Raw genomic sequence first — 10,048 nt, 5'->3', positions numbered from 1 at the left:
TTTTTACAAACCATATTTTGTGTTAATTTAAACAACATATTGTTGTGTGCACGTATTAAGAGTATGAGCACATACATGTTTGACCTACATGAGCCAAGGGCAAAAGGGACTTTTTGCATTTGTCTTATGCAAACATAGAGCACTACTTCAGCACAAGGACGAGTTTGACCTAAAAATAAAAGTTAAGGGACTAAATTTGCCAATCTAAAAGTTGAGGGATGAATTTGACCCTTGCAATGTTGCAAATTGCGGGCTATAGAATTTAGTGGAGTGCTTCCAAAAAAGCTATAGATATTATAGCACAGTTATAGCGGAAGCTATGACCTTTAGTTGTATGCAAAAAAACTAGCAAGATTTAGACCTAAACATTATTAATTTCATGAATCTCGGCTCATGTTTTCTAAGAATACGGAGGCATAAGTGCAAACATAAGTAAATAAGTCATAAATCATAACTCGTAGGTCATAAATCACAAGTATATAAGTTCGTAGCTCAATCATAGTGGTGTTAGCGGTGCTATGCTATTGAATTTAGCAGGACTTTTTCACGCTTTAGTAGAGTTAGCGGCATTAGCGGTAGTATTTGCAATATCATCGCGGCATTTGTCTCAAAAAATTATGGCAGCGCTTGCAAAGTTCAGGATCAAATTACCTATTTCGCCATTTAGTAATGAGTTGGCCAGAGTCCCGTAAAAAAGATGGGGGATGAGTAAGTACCAGATAAGGTGTGGTCAGCCTTCTTTGTCTTCATGTCAGACAAGTTAGCATCAGCGCTTGCATTTCACGCCAGATAAACCACACAGTCCTCAGGTGAAGCGGTGAACACATGCATTTCTGATCGAAGAAAAAGGTAGAGGAAAGAGCTCGAGCTGCTACAGCTACATGACAAGCATCCTTCTAGAAAACCATTTTTGCATGAATCTGTTATCTCCTTTTCTAGTGTACTACTAGAACACATGGATGAAGAACACCTGTAAAGCTGTTGGGTCCGCCTTGCTCCCCACAGACCAAACAACAGACATCATCCATGACAAAAAAAAAAAAAAAACTTGTTCTGTTTTCTTCACCTGCATTATCGCTCTTACTATACTCGTACAACAACCAGGCAATGCAAAACACAAACACACACACACACACACACACGGTCCACGGCGCTGCACGTGTCACCCTGCGCGAACCAAACCATATGCATGCTAGTCCTATAGCTTTCGATTTTCTGTTTTTTTTCCCATTGGATAGGAATGCTGATCCTAGCTATAATCACACACAATTGATGACGCATTTGTACATTGGAGCACTGGAACACGAAAACTTTGGCAGAAGCAACTGTTGTTTCGTTTTTTTTTGTTTTTCCCCTGATGATGATGAGATTCGAAGACTACGTATGTTACTGTTGGAGATGACGGGGGTTTCTATCTTGGAGGTATGCACGCATTGGCCGGAGGAACAGCTTGAATGGGTGAGTTGTTGATCCGCCGTTGCCGCTTGGAAGTTGGAACTCGGACACATATAGTAGTGTAGTACTGCCTTCAGGAGCCGAGGCGAGAGGCGGACGCGAGCGCCACGGCCTGCGCCCACACCTTGAGCCGCGCCTTCACGTCCTTGGGGTCGTCCCCTGTCCGTCCCACAACGGCACCAACACCACGTCAGTACCATATGAAATGAAACCACGCACAGGGAGATTTATGGAGCGAAGAAAAACACCGGGAACGCTTTGCGACAAAGCAAAGCGCCCGGCCGATTCGGTCCAATCATGCGCTCGCTAATGGTGCTACGCCCCGCGACATGATCATCGGCGATTCGTGGCGGTAAAGGGACCGTGAAACCCGCGTCCATTGCTATCGCGGCGGACCCCCAAAAAGCTCACGCCTTGATGACCCTGAAAACAGAGGGAAGCGGACGTGGCGAGCAGACGATCGGGTGAGCAGGGAGCAGAGCACCAAGCCGTGGGGGCCCGGCGCGGGGTGGGGTCGTGGGGAGCATGAAAGAGGCTCCACGATGTCTCGCTCGGCTCGTCGGCATCCGGAACTCCAGAGTCCAACCACCTCGGCTGGTCGCCACGAGTTGCGCGAGCCCAATTCCCGGCCACAAAAGCAAACACAGGCGTGCGCCACGGATGGGTTCCCTCCCTGTAGTACCATGTACATGCTCTCCATACTTTTGGGTGATTGGACAGGTGAACAACACGACACTTGGCGCGTGCGCCGCCTGCTTCGTTCAATTCGAGTGTGTGCACTGCACTGCCTGGTAAGGCAGGGCAACCCCCGGCGGCCGTGGAACGCGATTCCGTGAGGTGACGTGCGTGCAATGCATGCAGGTTCTGTCCCTTGCTGCCAGATGGACGCGCGCGCGGCGAGGGTGAGGTGAGCGATCCGATCGTCGGCGGCTCGACCGGCCGGACCTACGGAGCTCGCGTACGGACAAACCGTTCGGAGCACCCGTCGACAACAAAAGCAAAACCAACCGATGCTGGTCGCTTGCTTCGATCTAAGAATTCTTTTCGCTTCAAAGCTTACGTTTGCAGTAGTAAATAATGGCAATGATTGGGGACGGGTTCGGTGGGTCGTTACCGGGGCTGGAGATGCGCCAGCTGCCCGAGGCCGGCGAGTTGCCGCCGCTGCTGGCGGTGTCGACGCCGGAGAGCGCGTGGGAGGGGATCTCCACGGTCCAGTCGCAGGGGAGGTCCAGCCCCAGGTCCCGGCACGCGCGGACCTCCTCCATGTCCATCGCCACGCCACCGCCACGGAACGAGGCGGGGGAGCCGCCCCCGCCGCCGAGGACCACCACCGGCACCGCCGCCTCCTGCAGCTGCCGCCGCTGCTTCCGCATCCGCCACGCGCGCTCCAGCCACACCTCCCGCGCCATCCGCTCGCGCCGCTGCCACGGCCGCCTCCCGCCGCGCCCGCCCTCGGGCGGCCACCGCGCCTCCGTCTCGCTCGCGTACTCCTTATTGCCGCCGCTCGGACCGGGCCACCACGGTGGCGACGACCGCGCCCCCGCCGCCTGCGCGCCGCGGTCGGGCGTGCCGGGGAGCGACGCCGACGACGGGGCCGCCTGCAGCCCGTCGTAGGGGGGCCACGGATGGTGCGCGCCGCCGCCGTACGTCGCGCCGTTGAAGTCCGACCGCACCTCGAACTCGTCGTCGTCGTCCGCCTCCTCCTCTTCATCCTCGCCGTCTCCGCCGTCCTCGTCGTCGGCGTCGCCGCCGTCGGAGCCCTCCATGGACAGGCGGGACAGGCGCTTGCTCATGTCCCACTCATCCTCCTCGTCCTCATCTTCCTCCTCCTCCTCCTCCGCGATGAAGTTGTCATCGTCGTCATCGTGGCCGATGACGTCTCGGAGGGTCGGGGGAGGCGAGGTTTCTGTCAACGGGGACGCCATTCCGATTGGAGCAAGCTGTGATGGAGCTGGAGATCGAAGAGGTTGGTTGAGGCTGGGCAAGCAGCTAGAGAGCCAACAAGAGGGTGAAGTCGCTGATCAGAAAACGAAGACTTGCGGCCGCAAAGCGACTCGAACCGAAACGTTTGTTTGCTTGCTGCAAGCTAGATGGTGGAGGGAAGCAACTGAGAGCATATGCGATATTCCCAAGGCAAATGGCCGATGGGTCTTATATATTTGCCGGATATCCGAATGGACTCAAGAACAGCTCCTCCTCAGCCTTCACGGTCAAGGATTAATTACCTCCCGCGCGCGTAACAAAGTATTGTAGGTTGCCATAAAAACACAAAAGTATTGTAAGTTTGTTAATCCAATAAAAATGCACGGTAAGTATTGTAAGTTTGTTAATCCAAAGAAAAAAAATTGCACGGTAAATTTGTAACTCGCCTTTGGGATTTCTGGAGTGGTAGTGTATTGCAACTTGCAAGGGTAACGATCAGATGTTACCACACGAATTGACGAAGGGTACGGCACACCGCAGGACGGCACGCATATACTACATTATTGGAAATTCTGGATCAGGGGATGATTGTCAAATAAATCCCTTGACGAGTAGTTTTCATTAGTACGACCTCTAGATTTTTCAAGCGCCCGTGGAAACTCTAGCTTTTGGTTACGCACAAACCCATGGTATACAACAAATTGTGCATGAATGAATGATCGATGGAGCATCACAAGTATTAAAAAAATTAAAGGGGAAAGAAGCAAACGGATTTGTACCATATATACAAGTCATGCGTTTACGGCCTCACTTTAAATATATGAGAGTACCGAGTAAATCTTGCCATGTCCTTTTTTTCACACACGCACATGTTCTAAAAAAATCAGCTGGGTACTCGTGGCGCACTCGGCAGCACAAAGCTAGCTCAAATTAAGCTAATAACCCAAGTTTTTGTTTCTTCTACAGCTTGCCGTTAAGGCATCAACCACACATGCCCGCCATATTAATTCTAAAAAGTTTGCACAGACGACACATATGCTAACATCTGTTAAGTACCCCTCTGAACAGGGTAAAGTAAAACCCGACGTCTCTTTTGTCGTTACTGCACGAGTGCAAACAAATTGCTTCTGGAAACAGCCAAAGTATTTCCTTACACCGCAGGAAATAATAAGGATAGTAAAGCCCCAGAAAGGCTAACTCAGACGTCATAACTCATGAACTCTCTTTCCCTGCTTCTAAAAAAATATTTTGGTTCAATTTACCCCTTAAACTATACCATTTGGTTCAACCTACCCCATAACACAATTTTTCATTTTTGTTTCTCCATACAAGCTGAATTTTAATTTGATACTTGGAAGGGTGGTAGTGGACATCACAATCTATATTAAAAAATATGTTATGGATTTTTTATCATTATTTTTATATAATTTTGTATCTCAGGGATAAATTTTATTATTAAATATCCTACCCTATCAAAATAATAAAAAAATTATGATATATTTTTCTAAAATATCTTATAATGTCTTAATTTGAACTTAAGAATCCACTTGTGCATGGAAAATAAAAAAGATAAATTGCGTTTAGAGGGTAAATTGAACCAAATGACATTAAATTGAACCAATAAATATTTTAGAGAGCTATCCAGACTTTGGTTATACTGGAGGAAGTAATTTGAACTTTTTCAAAAAAAATCTCAGAGATTATTAAGAGAACTTGATTAAAATACCGGTCTCGATAAGGATTGGCGAAGAAGGAACAGAAGTACAGAACCCCTGCAGCGCATAGTACGTGCGGGCCGCGTTGAGGCTGAGAGCGGGGCCGGCTGTCGCCGCCGACGTGGCCCGGCGACGGGCGCGCCAAGCGGGCAGGCGTCCCTGTCGGAGGCCGGCAGCCGGGCCCCACCGCGACAGGTGGCGCCGCCCTGGACCTGGCCAGGTCAATGCCCGGGCTGTGTGGCCGAGGCCCCCGGGCGGAGGTGCGGGGTCGGGCCGGTCGGCGCCTGCCGCGTGGACGCTCCCGCGGCGAAAGCGAAGGGTGGCCTTTTCGAACGCAAACGAAGCTTGGAATGGATTATCTGGAGTTTAATTAGGGTTTTGGGAAGATCTTGTCAGTCCCACCAGCTGGTGTGGTGCTGTACCATCAACGGCAACGAGTGAACCAAATGCGTACGAGTGATCATCAGAGTACAGAAAAGAAGAAGATAAAGATATGAAAGTTAGGCCTTGGTGTTTTCAAATTTCAACGATTAGTAGTTGCTGCACGATCTCGAGCAATCGTCGTTAGCCTGTGATTATTGTTCTTGCCTGCGAGAGATGTGGAGCATTGCTAACCTAGCAACAACCTACACTCCTAGAAATGCGGATTTCATTTTGATAGCCACACAAACAACAAGAAAATGAAATAGTGTTTGAAACTACCTCTCCCAATACAAAATTTCATGGTGTAGTTTCATATTCCTGTTGACGTAAAATTTAGGCTTCAGGCTTGCTCGTTGAACAACACGGAGGAACTGGGAGATCTACTTAACTCCAGTGCAGGCTCCAAATCAGCTCTCGTAGGTGCGTGGCGTGCCAGTCAATTTGACCTGCAATTGACAAGACAAACGTAAAATTCATGAGCCGATAGGCGCGCGAAGCCTTCGAGATCATAGGTAGGCGTTCAGGCATTCTTTGAATAAACACCGTTAAGGTGTAAATAAATAAAATATTAATGGCATGCGCCATCGGCTGTATGAGCTGACGAGCTAAGATAGAAGTATTATAAAACAACAACCATAAAAAGGAGCTCTTGTTAACCATGCGCGCATCAGGTAGGTTAATAGATCTAGTCAATGTCTTGGTAAGTGTAATTGAACTTAGACAATGTAACACGAATGAGAGGATATTGACATCAATCTACCAACTTAAAAGATTAGAATATAGCAACAAGGACCAGCTGATGCTGACTGTACACAAGCGAGATACATTAACATATCTTAATTAATAATTAATGTCTTGATAAGTGTATTGAACTTAAACAGGGCAACACGAATGAGAGGGCATTAACCTCAGTCTGACAATATAAAAGACTAGAGTATAATCACCAAAGACCTCTTGCCTATCGCTTACAAGCCTATTAAGGTAACAAAGTCTAATCAATGTCATGACCGTGTAATTGAACTTAGATAAGGTAACACGGTAAGAGGACATTAACTTCGACCTGCAGGCTCACGGCAGTAAGGCCTCGCATGCGCCCCTATCGGCTCAATGATATCATCATGCTTCTGTGAGATACGAATAAAATCTGTCCGAAACATTGACTCTCAATGGTAGCATGCTGGTGTCAAAGGCCTGACGGTTAGCAATACGAGGGGCAGAGGTAAAGATCTATCGGACCTAGCATATATAAAGCAAAAAAGGCATGCAGAGTCTACCAGCCGATACGATCAGATAACTGGTAAACGCTTAAAAAAGATCAAGAAGCCGATAAAGACAACCTAATCGGATCTAAGCAGTTCGATAACTATAAGCGCTTGATGAAACTAAGAGATCGAAACGATATAACTTAATAAAACCAAACAACTCGATAACTATGAGCAATGTTGAAGACAAGCAGAATATTGGATAAAGTCTAGAAAGTTCTACTTGATCTAAATTAACTCGATAACTAGTCACACGATCGAACATCAGAATATAAGACTTAACTTAGAAAGTTCAGATAGAGATCGTAATAACAGGGTGACGGTACTTACAAGCTCGCCGTCTTCGCAAAAGTAAAGAAAGAGCACGAGCGGAACGCGTTTATCCATCACGAGCTGCTTAGGCCTTGTAAATAAAATCAATATGCATACATAAAACACACGGAGACTCACGTGAGACAACTGAACCAAACGAGCAGATATGCGCAGGCCGGCCACCTTGGTGATGAACACGCCGGGCTGAACAGCTTGGAGATTATGGCCTCGCCGCCGTCTACGCGAGACTTGGAGTTGTTACTCTCTGCGATCTGTCGAGGGCTTGTTCTTCCATCCGCCAAAGACTATCACGATGGGAACACTGAAGAGGGAGGGGATGATGGGAGAACGCAATCGCAACTGGTTTGGAGATCGCGAGACTTTCGTTTTTACGCTGGCTTGATCGACTATTGCCGATTGACTGGTTCGGAGATCGCGAGACTTTCCTTTTTACTGTCTGCTCGATTGATGATTGCCAATTGATTGAAGGTTCCATGGAGAATTCTTGCCTTCTTGGGCGACGTGGGTACGTCGGCGGGTAAGCAGGACGCGGCGGTGTGAAAACTTTTCGTTTTTTGGCGGACTCATTTTCCTTCTATCAATTTTGATGGGTTCGCAGCTCCTCTACCCTCCCTAGAGCCTGGCAAATGGGACCAATGTGAGGGGTAGAGAGAAATTTTTTAAGCGCCAAGTGTTTTTAAAAGTTTTGAATATAGATCACCTTTGCCCACACGTGCTGGCCCTTCACTAACCTTCCCTTATTTAAATATTCTTTTCTGGCCGACCAATCACATGAAGCTCATCTTTACACTAGAACTCTACCAACACACACTGCAACTTTATCGGCTCTATCAGCTTTGTCGGTTGACCCCCTCCAATTAGACTTGTCATCTTCTATAAGATTTTGCTGGTCAAAATCCGGGGTCAAAAACTCCTAATAAACATTTAGTTTCATGACTCATATAGAGTTGGTATCCGTGTACAGGTGGTTTCATCTAGATGAAACTGGTATCTTCTCTCTCTTCTTAAATTAAATACTATGTCATCAAAAAATCCTACGTGACATGCTAATTAATGGGAATGAAACTCCATGAAATTGGAGTAGCCTAAGTACTTTGCACGTGCGATTATTAGGTATTTCTGGTACGGTTTTCCCGTCTCGCGATTAATGCAGTCGCTGTTTTTAAAAGTTTTGAATCCTTATAGTATAGATCACCTTTGCCCACACATGCTGGTCCTTCCTTGCTAACCTTCCCTTATTTAAATATTCTTTTCTTGCGGACCAATCAGATGAAGCCCATCTTTACACTAGAACTCTACCAATACGTACTGCAACTTTATTGGCTCTATCAGCTTTGTTGGTTGACCCCTCCAATTAGACTTGTCATCTTCTATAAGATTTTGCCAGCCAAAATCCGGTCTCAAAAACTTCTAATAAACATTTAGTTTCATGACTCATATAGAGTTGTATCCGTGCACGGGTGGTTTCATCTAGATGAAATTGGTATCATCTCTCTCCTTTTAATGTTATGTCATCAAAAAATCCTATATGACATGCTAATTAATGGGAATGAAACTCCATGAAACTTCCCGCTAGGGGTAGCCCCGGCGATTATTAGGTATTTCTGGTACGGTTTTCGCGTCTCGCGATTAATGCAGTCGCTGTACAAAGCCATTGCACGATGATTGATTAATTCAAAACGGGCGGTGACGTACGCTTGCTTGGGCTTATTGGGTAGAGCCATGGGAGCTGCTGTGAATCGAATTGAACGAAGCTAAGGTGCGCGTGCGAGCCCCGAGAGCCACGCCGTGCCGCCCTCTGCTGCTTGAGCTCTTGACGATAGGTTCATACGATCCCGACGCCGACACATCGGCATGGACGGAGCCGCTGCTTTTTCTATACCATATCTTCCGTTGCGGCGGCGGCACCGTGTTGTAGTTTTGTACATCTCGGATCTCTCCCGGATCGGAGCCAATAATGTAGCTAACTGCTGCACTGATGAGGTCTAGTATATATTCGTGAGGAAATAGTCGTGTAGAAATAATACTCGAAGTGCGACGCATGCCGTGCATTGAAAAATGGCTAGCTATTCGTCGAGGAGGTTTGAAATCCGGAAGAATGTGATATCTGTTCGGGGCTTTGCTTTTCCGATCAGCGGGTGGGTTGGGAAATTTTGCGGGGAGTGCTACGTGGGAACGAGTGGAACTGCCACCGGTCTGCGCGAGAAAATTTCAAAACTATTAAATGCCAGGTTATGCTGGCCGACTTCGACTTTTTTTAATTGTTTCTTGTGCTTTTTCCCTTTTTTTTCTTTTTCAGAATGGTGGGAGGCCGCCCGTAGAGCGAGAGCCAGGAAATGCTGGGTCGATCTCCTAATGATTCTGCATCAAAGGCATGCAATGTTTATTTTTCCTAACTAGTGGTGGTCGAGCCCCGTTTGGTAGATGCTAATCGTGCCCTTGATCCATCAGTGCCTACCCTTTGTTGGCTTGCATGTTTCCTTCCTGTCCCGAGTGCCGTTCACATTTTGGCCATCACTAACGCGAGTCCGCGGCACGCAAGATTCTCCATCTCTTCATCAGATCTTTTGGGAGAAGTAACGGACTAACAGGCGTCACCGGAAGGCAATGCCGGCCGCCGTGGTTACTGGCGGCGCGGCGAGCCAGCAAAGCGTGCACGCAGAGCAAAAAACCACACCGCCTCCCATTTCGCTCGCCGCTACTACGGGGGAAATCAGCCCGTTCGCCGATAGCCAACTCTTTCTTTAATGGCTCGTCGGTGAGGCCCGACCCAGCCGGTTTCGGAGACAACAGGCCGGTAGCGGATCGAAAGAAACCGGGCTGCCTCTGGGCTGTCACGGAGCGGGCCGTAGAGGCGCAAAAGCGATGCCGCCGGCCCGGAGGACCTCGCCTCGGCTCCACCAGCAGCGCCGGCAGCGCCGCGACGAACAAAAGCTG

The 10,048-nt window shown here is 48.1% G+C and overlaps 1 protein-coding gene across 1 annotated transcript; it reads right to left on the bottom strand.

Annotated features, from left to right (window-relative positions):
* Window positions 1–1,039: 1,039 nt before the first annotated feature.
* Window positions 1,040–3,680, bottom strand: LOC117855450 (uncharacterized). The gene is made up of 2 exons (XM_034737807.2): window positions 2,570–3,680; window positions 1,040–1,614 (listed from the first exon to the last, which is right to left on the bottom strand). The coding sequence occupies exons 1-2, from the start codon at window positions 3,378–3,380 to the stop codon at window positions 1,529–1,531; spliced, it is 897 nt and encodes a 298-aa protein (XP_034593698.1). The 5' UTR covers window positions 3,381–3,680; the 3' UTR covers window positions 1,040–1,528.
* Between the last annotated feature and the right edge of the window lie 6,368 nt (window positions 3,681–10,048).

Source organism: Setaria viridis, chromosome 5 (genome assembly GCF_005286985.2).
Source record: "Setaria viridis chromosome 5, Setaria_viridis_v4.0, whole genome shotgun sequence".
Lineage (NCBI taxonomy): Eukaryota > Viridiplantae > Streptophyta > Magnoliopsida > Poales > Poaceae > Setaria > Setaria viridis.
Note: the sequence above shows the minus strand (reverse complement) of the source record. Positions and strands in the feature narration are given on the sequence as shown.

Bases quoted from the DNA above. Each gene is read 5' to 3' on its own strand.
- LOC117855450 (XM_034737807.2), bottom strand. From the start codon at position 3,380: ATGGCGTCCCCGTTGACAGAAACCTCGCCTCCCCCGACCCTCCGAGAC. The intron at 1,615-2,569 runs GTAACGACCCAC...TGGGACGGACAG, and splicing joins CTGGCGCATCTCCAGCCCCG to GGGACGACCCCAAGGACGTG.